Source organism: Lemur catta, chromosome 16 (assembly GCF_020740605.2).
Source record: "Lemur catta isolate mLemCat1 chromosome 16, mLemCat1.pri, whole genome shotgun sequence".
NCBI classification, from domain to species: Eukaryota; Metazoa; Chordata; class Mammalia; order Primates; family Lemuridae; genus Lemur; species Lemur catta.
Genome location: NC_059143.1, coordinates 25,682,231 through 25,696,861, shown reverse-complemented (window position 1 = coordinate 25,696,861; position 14,631 = coordinate 25,682,231). Strand labels below are relative to the sequence as shown.

General features: G+C 45.1%; 1 protein-coding gene across 6 annotated transcripts in view; it reads right to left on the bottom strand.

Annotated features, from left to right (window-relative positions):
* Positions 1-6,588: 6,588 nt before the first annotated feature.
* MAPRE2 (microtubule associated protein RP/EB family member 2) overlaps positions 6,589-14,631 on the bottom strand; it is a 135,738-nt gene continuing 127,695 nt past the window's right edge. For 3 of the 6 annotated variants that reach the window (XM_045527837.1, XM_045527836.1, XM_045527839.1), the window contains one exon: positions 6,589-9,717. In XM_045527837.1, the coding sequence (XP_045383793.1) occupies positions 9,643-9,717 (75 nt within the window). In that variant the 3' untranslated portion in view covers positions 6,589-9,642. The other 3 variants (XM_045527838.1, XM_045527835.1, XM_045527834.1) reach the window with 1 other exon arrangement.

Genomic DNA, 14,631 nt, shown 5'->3' with positions numbered 1-14,631 from the left:
ATTGACAGGAAGGTCCCTTCTATTCTATAAACTTGGGCAAGTTATTCCCTCTCAAGAGCCTCACCTCATGAGATTGTCTTAGGTGGCAAAGAAGAGAAACTCAAATTAAGTTACCTGTGATTTAAGATTACACATACATGGGACCTCTATAAAACTAATCAACCAGATTTCAGAAAATTGTAGCCAAAATGTTCCTTGCTTCTTTCCTGAGTATCTCCTCTCATTTCCTTTGGTTGCTTTCATCTTTTTTCCATTGGAAAAATGTCAGTGTGCCATGATCCTTTCCCAAGGCTCCCTTCCCTGTGCATCCCTTCAAGCTCTAACACCCACTGCTAAGGTCCTCAATCCTTAGTGCAAATGACATGGGAGGAGAGGGCCGGGAGGGATCTAATTGCCTTGCTGGCAGAGTCAGACCATGTGGTCAATGGCAACCCTGAATATTGACTGCCCCTGGTGAGATGCTGCCTAGGGCCACTCCTGCTGCAGGGGCCATGGGAGAAGTGGGCAGTATTGAAATGTCTAGCACCAGGGTAATAATAAGATTATTATAATATTACCTCCCTCATAGGAATGCACTATCAAAACCAAAATTAGTAATAATAGCCACCATTTAGTAAATATCTGCTATGTACAAGGTACTTTATACACATCTTCATTTTTTTTTCAAAACAACTTTGCAAAGTAGGTATCATTTATACATTCAGATGAGGAAATGGAGGGTAAGAAATGATATGTAATTTATTTAAAATGACACAGCTAGAAGTGGCATAACTGGGATCGAATCTGGTTCAGATAATTTTCAAAGCTATTCTGTTTCTCTTCTATGCAATTATCACTTGAGAAACCATTCTGCAACCTGTAAAGGGTTCTATAGATACAGTAAGATTTTTATGAAAATACTCTTTTCCCCTATAGACTTATGTTTTGACAGAGGAAGCATACCATTTGTCAGTGCACTTTCTCCAGGATAGTTCTGAGCATCACACAGGAGTGTGTAACAGCCAATACTTTCATATTTGTCATCTACACTGAAAATTTCCTCATCAGTCAATTGCCAAGGATAATTGAAAAAAACGGGAACAAACAAACAAAAACAGATTCACAAAAGTCAAACCCTTACAACACATCTGGGGAAAAGAGTGACCCTCTTCCCTCTTCCCTCCTGTCTGCATGGCAGAGGGGTGGCCTGTGTCCTGGCCATGTCCTCAGCCCTCAACTGAGAGCAGCCCCACCCCTAAGTTTGCTAACTGTTGGGAAACGAACCAGGTCTGGATGAGCAGCGTTCAGCGTCTGTCCTCTAAGAACTTGGCAGGGCTCACGCTCTGCCCCTCAGTATTTATCTAAACTTAGGCTGCATGGAGTAGCACTTGCGGTGGTCCCCGCACCTTTCCTCTTGGACTCCACGGTTTACCGGGGATGAAGCCCGACCCTACCCCTGGAGCTGTTTACACGTGCAGACACTGCCGTCCCCAGTAGATTGCTTTAGACCGCACTGCATCCTGGCATCATGTCACCAGGGACAGCAGGAAGCAGGTCTATCACAGTGTTACTGTATTTGCTGTGAGATGTTGTTATGGTCGGGCTCCCTGCATCACTTAATTTCCTCCCAGGAGGGGCCATAGAGAAATTTCTCTTAGGCTTAGAACCTGTAGTCCTAAGTAACGGACTTGTTTTCATCTTATGGGCACTTTAATCAGGACTCTTGTGGATACCAAAATCTGAGGATGCTCAAGTCCCTGGTATATATGGTGCAGTATTTGCACATAACCTACACACATCCTCCTGCATGCTTTAAAGCATCTCTGTATTGCTTATAATGTTTAATAAAATGTAAATGCCATGTAAATACAGATGCTCTCAACTTACTATAAATTTAAAAAATCGTTAAGTTGAACCATTGTAAGTCAGGGACAATATGTAGCTATTACACTATATTTTTAAAAAAATTGTTACTTTTAAAAAAAATTTTTGATCCAAGGTTGGTTGAACATGCAGATGGAGAACCCGTGGATACCAAGGGCCAAATGTACTTCCCTCCCGGTGTTGGCTATGAGGAAGCTCAGCGGTAATTTTTTCTCCATTAGTCCTAGGATCTAAAAGAACTTAGAGCATGTATAAGGCCACTAACCAGACCTCTGGCTTCATCTTTTCCCTCCTCCTTACTTTCCCTTTACTCTGATTTCCTCACTTAGAGGTAATATACCGCTTTTAAAAGTATGCAAATGGCTTCAGCTTACTTTTTTGGACTAAGGCAGCACCTAAGTGTAATGGATTCAGAATGCCTCTTTCTATAGAGCCCCATTAGAATAACTTCAGGATAGTGACATATGTTTTAAGAAGTTAAAAGGTTACTTTTGACTGCTGTGCTTCGCCCATATTGGTGCTCAGCTTTTTAAAAACAAATTGGAGGAGGCCAGGCACAGTGGCTCATGCCTGTAATCCTAGCACTCTGGGAGGATGAGGCAGGAGGATCGCTTGAGGTTAGGAGTTTGAGACCAGCCTGAGCAAGAGTGAGACCCCGTCTCTACAGAAAATAGAAAAATTACCTGGGCGTGGTGGCGCAAACCTGTTATCTCCGCTACTCAGGAGGCTGAGGCAGGAGGATCGCCTGAGCCTAGGAATTTGAAGTTTCAGTGAATTGTGATGATGCCACGGCACTCATGCCTGCGCAATAAAGGGAGACCCTGTCTCAAAAAAAAAAAAAATAAAATTAAAAAAAAAAAGAAAGAAAGAAAAAAAAGAAAAGAAAAAAAAAAAAAAAAAGAAAAGAAAAACCCAAAAACTCACGTCCCCCACTCCTTGCCTTTTTGAGCTTAAAAATTTGTTTTGTGTCTTTCTTAGGTAGTATTAACAGCTTCCTTGGATATATGTTTTATATTGGAAGTGAGACCATATTTGGTCATTTTCCCTTCCTATTTCTTCCTGGGGGGAAAGGTGAGTTAACCCTTAAACATACACATCTATCCTTTAAGCAAAGAAACGTGACCATGAACGAATGCCCTTTCTGTGAAGCAGCAGCCAATTCCTTCCCTGGTTTCCAAGGCACAGTTTTTCCAGAGGAGCAACGTTAACGGGCCAAACGACCGAAGCCTTTCATGCGACAGATGAAAATACTTGGAGCTATTTGCGACTATTGTGCTGATGGTGTAGCCTCCGAGGAGTCCCTGCCAGCCCTCTGGCAGCCTTCGGCTTCCCATCCAGAACCTTGCCTGTCCCACACAGTGAGCACAGTTCCCGACTCAAACCAATCTCATTAGAGGAGGTCTGTTCCTGTTGTGCCATATCTGCGCTAACGACACCAGGCTATTCCTAAAACAGGAACAAATGCCTTAGAGGATACAGGAGTATTCTTAAGACATCTTAGAAGGCAAGAGGGCCCACCTCTTATGCCACTGTCACTTTTTCCACTCTTGCCCTCTCTCTCCTTCAGAAGGAAAACTGTATCGCAGGACTCCCACTGTCGGGAACTGCCAGCGGAATTAACCAGGGGGCTGAAGCCTGCATGGGTGCAGCTTTGAAAGGCACAACTGTTCGGGATCCCTCATTCTAGGTTGTCAAAAGCTCACAAGGTTAGCACATACATATTGGGCTTGGGGGCACTTCTATACATAAATTCACTTTTTTTAAAATTTGTAGAATGCAGCACAGTCACGCAAGAAAATAAGACAGGCATTCACAGCAGTAGGGAAACATCAAGGTGAAGCATCCTAGATCGTGACAATCATTCTCTTCTTAGCAGCTAAACGAGGCTACTTCATAATGTTATGCGTTGAGCATATAGCTATGTGGGCCAAGGCACTACTTTAAAGTCTTTTGTAAACTGGCTAGGAGTTATCTGCACTGGAGAGTCTTTGCTTAGAAAAAAATAGTGCAATACAATACATCGGTCAATTTCTACCATTATATTCTCAGAAGGGACAAATTCTTATATCTGAGTCCCTTTATAATAAATCTACCGTGGGTATTACAAATACAATCATTCACTCTGTCCCTATTAAATCTTTGGTTTAAAAGGACTTTTTCTAAATCCTGAAATAAAAGTTATCCAAATTTTTAAGAAAATGAAACTGAACAAAACCTTGGATGTTGTGGTGATGGTATCTTAGGCATGACCGAGCAGCATCTTGTGATATTTCAAAACCATTCTCAAGAAAAACTGAAAATGTTCTGAGGTAAAATCCTTATTTTCCTTTCCTGAACTTTTTTTTTAAAACCTCAAATGACCCTGAGCCTACCTAGACACTGCTTAGCCTAGAAGAGCCTAACATTAAACTCATTTTCTGTGGTCTTTTTCTTAAAAATATTTCAAGCTCGTAAAAAACTGTCCCATTAGTAGGAGGTCACACTTCAGCCATGTAATAAATGTATCAGACTGGAAGAGAGCATCTTAGTAGTAAGGTATGACTTTGGGTCAGAATAAGATTCTGAACACATTTATGAGAACTTTTCATTACTTTCTAATTTTTAAAGCTAATTCTAATTTCATTTACACTGTCAGATTTGACCAAAACATTTTAGTGAATAAGATAAACATACCTTTACAAATTTCATTTTATACAGACGACCTTTAAGAACAAAAGAAATACCATAGTGTATAGATATGAAGGATGCTTGCTACAAAGAAGGAAATGTGTACTTAACTTTTATTCTCCGGAAAAGAAAACATTTAGGTGTTGGGCTAGTTCCCACAGAAAATCATAAATTCAAGGGTACATGAATATGTCATTACCCTTTAAAAATATTTAATTTACCTCCAGTCTTGATAAAAGTGTTACTAAATACCACAAGAAACCTGTTTAAGAAATTAAAACTTGGCAAGCTAAAAAGTTCTAGCACTTTTTTCTTTAGTGGAACGAGAGAAAAAGGCATTCAACAAATTAACTTCAGCTGGGCCTTCCTCTTTGCCTACACTCCTTAACCCAACACGGAAGGAGGCACAGCTCAGCAAATGCACCTTCGGAACATGCCTAATCTGTACAAGACATGGGGTCCGGGTCAGATCTTGGGGGGGTCTGCCTTGGGGCAGTCTTGTGAGCCGGGTGTCACATGAGGGTCCTCCATGGATTGTTGCATTTTCTCTTCAGTTTTGCTTTCCTTTAGGCAATTAAAGCCAGAGCTGTTCTAATGAATGGAGAACATCTTTTATACGTTCCCAGTTCAGCAAGACAGAAATTGTTAGACATGCAGGGAGAGGCTCTGATGCAACACTGGTGCTGCTTGGCAGCATTTCCTCAGCGCTGAGAAACTGGGTCAGGAAAAGTTTACTAGTGATAGCAGCCTACTCATGATCACAGTAGTTGTGTTCTAGCAGTTAAAAGGAGGAATAAGAGATCAGAAACTAAGGGAGGGGGGTACATTTAATTGTAGAGAACTGGCATTTTATAACTCAAATTTGGTAGAATTTCATTAACCTTTTTGGGGGGAGGTCTCTGGATTCTGGAGCCTAGCCATAATACCAGTAGCAACATATTGCATTTTTAGAGATGATGTTAGATTTCATACAATAGAACAAGCATGTTATTTCACCATGTTTGAGCCATCAGTGACAGGTCTACTAGAGTCCAACAGTGTGCTTTTTAAGTAAGATGAATCACATGTATTTTCAACTATTTGTGCAAAAATGTCTAAGTGTAGGATCTAGTGCTTAAAGCCCCAGGGTTGGTGAATTCAATGGAAAACACAAGTGTGCTCTGAGTATTAGATTTTACAATGCAGGTGATGGCTCGCAGACTTCACAGAAGTACCGGGATGGGGTGGGAGGGTGGTGAAGGTAGAAGAAGAGGGGTAGCATCTTTGTCTTCTGTTATTTTCCCGCTTCTCTTAATAGAAAAATGCGTACAGGCAAGTAAATGGAAAATAGTTGCCAAAGGATAGCAGAGAAACAAAACCGGCCTCTAGGTGGTGCTTGAAAGCAGTTTAGGGAAGGCCGGCACCCTCCTGGGTGAGAAGGGAATATATTGTATGAACCTCAGTAACCTGCAGGCTCCAGGGTAATGTCTTGGTCCCACTGCCACCTGTTCTGGAGTCTCCACAGGTGGCTCGCTGGGCCAGTTTCAATCCATTTCTTTTTTCATTGACTCCTGTGCCTGTTTTGTGTCCCACTTACAGCTTATGTTGATCAATCATCACCGTTTAAAGTCAACAAACAAGGGGGTGAAACACACTTACTCAAAGAGCTTTCGCCAATCAGGTCATCCTGTCCCTAAGCTTTACTTAGAAACATCTGCCTGCATCTCCCAGGTTCCTATTTGCCCAGCGCTGCCGTGTCCAGATGGAGTGGGCGACCCATTTTGTTTGCTTACAAGTAGAATGTTTCCCAAGGCCATGTTTGATCTATTACTATTATTTTGGCAAAATCTTTAAAAGGTGTTACAGCTGCTACATTTGATGTCCCATATTTAACACTAATCTGTTAATTCCTGTTGAAATATTTGCCATTAATAAAAACAAAGACACCCCCCTCTCCCCATGTAAATCATAATAAAATGTGGGTAGGTGTGTGAATGCATGCAAATCTCCTATTCATGCTCACATGTTCACTGAAAAGGGAAACTTCAGCATAACAATTTAAGAATCTGTAGATCCAGGCCGATTTTAACATATGCTTTTTTTATTAAATATGTAAAAAGGTCAACGCAAGTCAAGTTATTCACATATTCAGAGACAAAATACTATTCTACCATGCAACAATAGGTGGGTAATGTAAAATGAATGTGATACATCTGAATAAGACTTTTTCATCTATTATGTCATTACTTATCTATATTTATAATTAACAATACATATGTTTACATTCCTTTCAGTTTACATTTAATATATAACAAAAGCTTTATGGTGTACTATTTAGTAAAAGTAATCTGAATACATATTAAACCTTAACGGAATAATGAAAATACTCACCAGGGAAGGAATTCTTGGTTCCCTTCTGGAGTTTACTTCTCTCGGGTCAACTGAGTGTTTGTCTTTGTCTTTTTTTTTTCCTGCTTTTCTGCTTAGAATAAACGTGGGCTTTCTCTTTGCCCCCTGCTTCGATCACTTCCTATCTGATGGTAGCAGTGGAAGTGCTATAACCGGCCAGTAGTGGGCATGGGGTGGGGGTGGGGGGGAACTAAGGATGAAACTGGGCTTCCTGAGAGGGAGGAGCAGAGCACACACCCAGGGACACTTCTCAGCCCAGCCCGATGACGTGTGACCAGGGGCCACAGAGGAAAGTGTGCCCTGAATGCCGAGATGAGAGGACGATGGGGTCCGACCATCATGGGGAATGAGTGGTAGTCTGCATGGAGCCCAAGAGGACCGACTCAGAAACTCAGCTATTAAAGATTTCCCAAAGCATCTGTGACATCCTCTGGGGTACAGCACAACAGAAGATGCATAAGATGGTGACAGAAAGAGGAATTTACAGCTCTTCTCTAAGTAAATGAATAGTCTGCCCAAGCCTTCAGGAAGGAGAATGGAGTATGGTGACTAGGGAGAGTTCTCTTTGAGGCTAAGAGACCTGGCCAGAGGGTTTATGGCTGAGAAGGTTGGGGAGCTGGACAGAAATGAAGTGGTTCCAGCAAGAGTCATCGGGGACACGTATGCAAGTTATACAGTATTCAGTGGTTTCTGGAGAAGACAGGATCTGGACTCCCTGCTACCTATTCATGGGCATCCGCATGGCAGGAGTATGACTTGAGATGTCCAGAGCAGGCAAAGAATGGCCTAGGAACCACTGAAATATCATTGGCATGGAGTTATTTATTGTGACCTTTTTACAAGAGCTATTTTAAAAAAAAGAAAATCTGTGAGTACAACAGGCTCAGGAAGGCAACATGCCATTAAGCATGATGCTACGTATAGCACAGCCACTACCTGTGACCAGGAGTGGGAGGATGTCACTGCCGAGAGCCAGGCTGTCCAGCCTTAGAGAAACGAGCTGCCGCTGTAATGCAGAGTGAGCAGGAGAGAGAAGAAAGGGAAACCAAACACCATGGTACATCTGTCCAATTCCGCACAGTGTGTTGTAATAATCTCAAAACTACAAGCCATCTTTTCCACATATAACTTAACAAATACCACCTTGCTGCAAAAGATTTTGGAAAGACTTCTTTTGGTGAAAAGCTTCAATGCCAGAATTTAGAATTAGTATTTCATCAATAAAGAAATTTCAAAGCTTTATGATACATAATTCAGAAATTTATTTTAAGCTTTTCAGTTAAGCGGAAAGTGGGTTGGGCACATTTGTTTCTTGTTTTTGTTGCACCGGCTAAGTCAAATAACAAGTGAAAGTAAATCTAAAGTCAGAAACAAAGGGAAATGAACAATCCAGGAAGGGAAAACCATCTGTCAAAGGAAAAAAAAAAAAAAAAAAAGGCAAAGATTTGGAAAGAGACTAAGAAAATGTGCAAATATTAGTTAAAAAAATAAGGAATGCCTTTAATTCATTAATGTTTCTTCCATTTATGAATTGCCATGGTTTAGCAGAAGGTCAATGACAAGGAGGGCCCTTGTGTTAAAGAGGGGAAATTCCTTATTCCAGAAGATATTGGGAGTCATGGGTTTTTCTGTGCTGTTATTTCTGTGGCAACACCGGACTGCAGGACTATGGTTCTCCCTTGGAATTATGCTCCTATTAATAAGGTCTTGACTTCCAGCCTTCTAGCAAGTGTGCAGCATGACACAGAACACTGGAGCTCGGAGCTGCACACCCTGGAGCCATCCTTTAGTAGGAGTCCCCTACTGTGAATGACAGTTTTGGGGCTGAAACCCACATGAGGAAGAGGGACAAGGCGGGAAGATCTATACCTATCCAGACCCCCTTTGGACTGCAGATGACTGATGACAACATCTTGGGGAGAATGGCTGCCCACCAAAGAGGACCCTGAGAAACAAAACAGCATGAGAACCTGGGGCAGGGGGACACGGGCACGGGGTGAGAGGGCAAATCTGAGATGGTGTTTTCCTTGAGTGAATGTCTTTCAAAACTAACAACATACTGTGTGGTTGTCTAACATGCTGATGTATGAACTTCACTGGGCCCTGAACTCCTAACGTTGAATCCATTATTTTTTCCCTTTAGTGTTGTGAGTAGAGGAAAAAACTGACCCTATGTTTTCCCCCACGACACAAGTCACTGTCGTTATGGCTTTCATATCAAGTATCTGTTTCCCTTTTTCCAATTAATTATTTGACCAATTTTACGTTCAGAGGTTAGACTCGCAAACATCAAAGCACCACAAATGCGTGTGACATCTAGTGACACTGGGTTGAGAAATGCCAATATAAATACCATAGATCAAATTACCATTGTTTCACACCAGGATAAAAAGCGGGGTGGTGGAAGTGGTGTTGGGGTGGGGGAGAGTTGTTCTGGAAAGAAATGAAGGAAAGAGCAGAACCAATCTCAAGCAGCCAAGTGGTGAAGTTGAATGGATGTGACCCTACGATCTCTCGGGTAGGTGGCCAGAGCGGCCACCCGCTAATACATCTTGGCAAAGGAAATGGGAACCGAGTGCAGTGGCCGGCGTGTGCACAGTGTGCTGATGGTAACGGCAGATTGGGAACGACTGGTTTCTGTTGAGCTTGAGGCCACACATGTTCCAATTCTCCAGAAGAAAAGTTCCCATGCACAATAGAAGTGTCAAGAGCTGCCAGGACGGGTCAATACTCTTCCTGCTGCTGGAGCTGCTGCTCGTGGACCTGCTCCTCTGCTTCCGGCTCTTCCGTGTGGCCCTCCTGCAGGGGGCAGGGGAGAAGGTTCAGCTGAAATAACTCACTGCGCCTGAGGCCCTGTGACATCCCAGCCCATGGTAACGGCCTATGTGGGACTATGGAGAGCACCAGGCTTAGGCACAACTTGCCATGCAAATGTCCCCCAGCTCCTAGGGGCTGACACACACGGGGACACCTTAGCTTCCCTGAGCCACCAAAGAACAAATCATTCTCCAAAGCACAGTCCTCAGGCTTTAAGGGCCAAACTATTTTCCTTTGGAAGGAAACCTTCCTAGAGCACATTACATACTTTTCTACCCTCCATGAAAAAGTAAACTCAACACAATGACCCAAGAGTGTCATGACAACCACAGATGAAGCTGCTGTGACATAAATGGCATCCCTGGCCCCTGTGGGGCATTGGGTGGTCACCCTGGTAGTGTCTGCCTGAAGGAGACCCTCTGTTATAATCTGTTACGAATCTGATGTAGCCTTGGACACCAGAGAAGCAACTTGTTAGCATTTCTGAGGGTGAGGAAAGTACTTCAGCCACGGTTCAGGGACCGCCCTGGGCAAGGAGGCCCCTCCCAACAAGGAAGCTCAGGATCTTTAGCTCAAGGGCTTTGGCACATCTATTTAGGGTGCCTGAGGCTTTCTGGCTTACTTTCTGCTTATTGACTGGGAACCAGATAGGTGAGGCATTCCTCTCCTTGGCACCACGTGACCTATTTGCTCCTGCGCCTAACCCAGTGAAGCACACAGACACCGACTCCAGAGGGCATCACCCTTAGCCACATCTGCAAATCTTTCACGTTCTGGCCTCACAAAGAATAATTTGCTCTTCTTACCCAAGCAGAGGGGGCACAGCTAATCAAGAGGAGCTCAATGCTCCCTCCGTCAGGGCGCAGGGCTTCTGCCCCCACTTCCTGAAGCCCAGCACGCACCCGCTGGTAGCCAATTCGCACGAGGAACGATCATCTCCCCACATCCCCGAGCCAGAATTACTTCTCTCCAGTCTGCCACACTTGTCTTCTTCCTCTAGGGCTAGGAAACTGATTTGAAAGCTTGTTAGTCTTGAATCTGCTGGCCTCCCCCACAGGATCCCTAGGTTACTGGAGGCAGGAACAGGGCCCTGGTGCCCTCCGGGCCACACCTCACTTACTGCAGGACTAGGCCTGTGTTGTGTTGAGAGGAGGAATCACAGTGGGTTCAAGTGGATGACCAAGACAATCAGACTACCAGCCAAGGCCACTCGCTGCTTACTTCCTGAGAGGCAGTAAGTGTAAGGTCAAGGTTATAAGCATGGACTCTTCACATCCTGGTCCCGCTATTTACAGCGGTGTGAGTTTGGGCATGTGACTTAACTGCTCAGTTAACTGCTGGGGCTCAGTTTTCTCACCTGTAAAATCAGGGATAAGAGCACCCATGAACAATTTCCAGTTCATTGATCCATGAATCAATGCACTCATTGACTCCAACAGAGGAGCTAGTAATTTAAAGTAAGTGCCTAGAAGAATGTGTGGCGCATAGTAAATATAAATGTGGGCTGTGATCATTATTTCTTAGTGGGAGAACTCTTTGAAATATATTGTAGAAGCACAAATAATTTTAAGAAAAGTAACCTTTTCTGCGACAACCAACAGTAGAAACTGACATCATCTTGAAGACTGGAATCGAATCTGGCACTGTCCCTTGCTGGCTCCGTGCCAAGAGGCACATTGTCTAGTAAATGTGAGCTTTCCCATGCCTGTGACCACCCTCTGTTGTCACCACCTGGAACTGCTCCGCCTCTGGAATATGAAGGACCAGCCTCTACTCTGACCACATCGTGAGTCCTTCTGACCTCTGTACTCCCGGATTCCTTAATTGCAGATGCTCTTTGATCTCAGGGGGACCTCAGAGCCCTGAGTTCCCCTTTAGTCTCATTCTTCCAGGTAGCCCCGGGCCCCCAGGCATCGCTGCAACTGCAGTCTTGGCAGCGTCCTCTGCCAGCAGCTTTGCCCTCTGCCTGGCACACATGAGGGTGGTCCTCTCAGCTCAAAAGAGTTAGGGCCTCAACTGGCAGGAAGGCCACACACTCTCATGGGAGCGGAATATTTCTTGCTGGGCCAGGGCCAGACAGGAGACAGTTCAACGGCCTCCCTCAGTCCATGCTCTCATCTGGGGAAGAAGAATGAAACCAATGCTCGTGGGACTTTAACAGCAACGCTGGACAGGGCACTCCCGCCTGTCTGTTCTGCCACATGCTCCTCTGAATTATGAAACACTGCTCCTCCCTGGAGTCTCTCCCACTGCCTCCTCCCTGGATTGATGGCTCCTCTCTCCAAGCTCTGCATCCTCGGTTCTTGCTTCTGTCAGAGGGCGCTACAGCCCTGCGTGTGTTCCTGCGGGGTGGCTACACAGCTGTCTCTCCAGCTGGGCTCCGAGCCCCGCACGGGTGAGTTATGTTGTTTTATTCATCGTCTGAACTCCTGAGTGCTAGTGTGGTGTCTTCCATATTGTACCGCTCAAACTTCAGCTGGCCTGAAGTACGCTTTTAGTACTTAATTGTCTTTGTGCATGTTAGACTGCCGAAAGGATCTCAGAAATGAGAGTCTGTTTTACATTTTACAGAAAATCTAGTTTGCTCACATCACAACTGGGAGTTAACTGTGGGATAATGGAGTTAGCTGAAGTTGAAAGATCTGGATTCAAGTAACTGTTGAGCCTGTAAAAAGCTATAGGACCAGGAAACTACTAGGCTGGGCTTCCTTTCCGAACATGTCCAGCAAGCGGGTGGGTTCGGTGCCCTTGTCTATGGCTCTGAGGTCTCCAGCTGGCCAAGGGCAGCCGCCAGCGCACACTGGGCTGATGTCCCAGTCACAGGATACTGCCACCGGTGATGTCGTACACCTGCAGGAACTGTGGACCCCAGACCCCTCTTTCTGGGCACTGCTAGCCTAAAGGGCAAACCTCCCAGATTAACAATACATTGCTAGTGCTTGGGGTGCAAATTAAGGCAGTCTGGAAGTCTGGCAGAACACGCCTGTCATTCTGAGGTATTACACATCACAGCTGAGAGCTCCCAGCCCACACAATGCTATTGTAGGCTCAAAAAAAAAAAAAAATCTTTTTCTTATGCCCTATATGAGAATGAAGAACTTAATCCCACATATGAGTAGGAGGTCAGGCAAAACCTATGCCAAATATGGGACTAATGTAGTAGAGTGTCCATTAGTTTTAATATGTGCGTATCAATCCATCACATCTTTCTAAATGTTTAGCTGTGTGTTATAACTCTTTATTCTTCTTATAATCATTAGAAAGAGAAGCAAGTTGGAGGACAGTCTTGAAGAAGGCTGTTGGCCACTGTGGGAGGAAATGGGAACAAAGAAGGGAGGAGGGGCCCTCGGGAAGCCCCCATGACACCCTGCTCCCACCGCTGTGGGCGGCAGCGCTCCACAGCGTCATCTCCCGCTACTCTCGCCAGCTGTAGTGGCTGTTCTTCCCTCTCTGCTCTGTTCATGCTCTTTCCTCTGCCTGCAAAATACTCTAGCTTAGTTCTGTAACTGCTGTGATTCCCAGCGGCCTTCAGCATGCAACACAAATGCCATCCTCACTGTGAAGTCTCTGCTTGGTCCTCCAGGCTGTTTTTATCTGCTCCCCGCACGAGTTTATTTATGTCTCCATTATCACATGTATCATAATCTGACACATATCCCGGTTAGTCACGTCCCTGTCTGTCTCCCTCGCTGGGACTGTGAGCGCCTCAGGGGATGGTGGGGGAGAGAGGTTGTGTCTTTTTCTATGTACCCAGGGCTTAGTCCAGGCACAGAAATATTCCAGTGACAGAAACACAGCCCACATCCAAACAGTGTTGGTTGAAGGAGAAACAGTCATTAGGTTGGTTTAACAGTGGCTCCCATGGCAGCCAGTACCTGAGGAAACAACTGTTTATAAAGCTGGTGCACCTCAGCTGACAGAATCCATGAGGGAGCAGGTAGCCAATGACTAAGCTAGACACCTGTGGCCATAAGTTAAGTACTAGGGAAAATAAAATGAAAAAGATAAAGATCTGCTCTGGAAACTTCCATCATGTTTCTATAACTAGGAACTGAATAACCTCTGTGGACGTCCCTACTCAAAACTCCCATCTGGATTTTCACATCTTCCAAACATCATATTCTAGGGTGGCTTGACTATAGGAATCAGAGACCAAGCATCACTAAATAAAAGTGGTAAGTTGTCACTCAGGGGAGAGATCCCCTCCGGCAAATACCCCTGCCTGAAACGTCAACGCGTGCCCACCTGCGTTTACCTGCAGAGCGTGGGCTACAAACCCGGCCTCCTACCACCTCAAGGAGTCTGCGAAAGGCAACCAGACATCTCTGCCACCTCAGATCTGTGCGCACAGCTGACCAACAGCATCATGAACAACGTGCTGACATTTCTTCCCATTCGCCATGTGTATCACCCCTGCACGTGGCCGCAACTCTACCAGACACCCGAATGTGGGAACGGCCTGAAAACAGGACACAGCGTCAGGGTCAAGCACGGTGGGGGCAAATGGAGGATTCCCAGAGCTGGCAGCGGGGTGCTCGTAAGCACTGAGCACGGCTTTTAGAGAAGTGATGCCTTTCCAGACCACAGACACGAGGGGAAGGCGGGCAAGGGTGGACGCTTTAGCAAGGCTCACTCCCCCAGTGCTGGAACCCGGCTGGGCTTCTGGGAGGCTGCCAGAGAAACAGGACTCGTTATCCGCAGGGAGAAAGGCAAACGCTTGAAGGCTTTACGATATCTAGGACGATTCCTTGAACCTTAGCGGGGGAAGCAGAAAGCAGAGCAGGCTAGCTGCTCCCGAGCCTCTTCAGCAGAGTCGCGCGCGCACGCCGCGTATGGAAAGCACCCAGCACAGCGTCCAGGCACACTGCAGTCTTCTCTTTCTTTCTGCACAAAAAC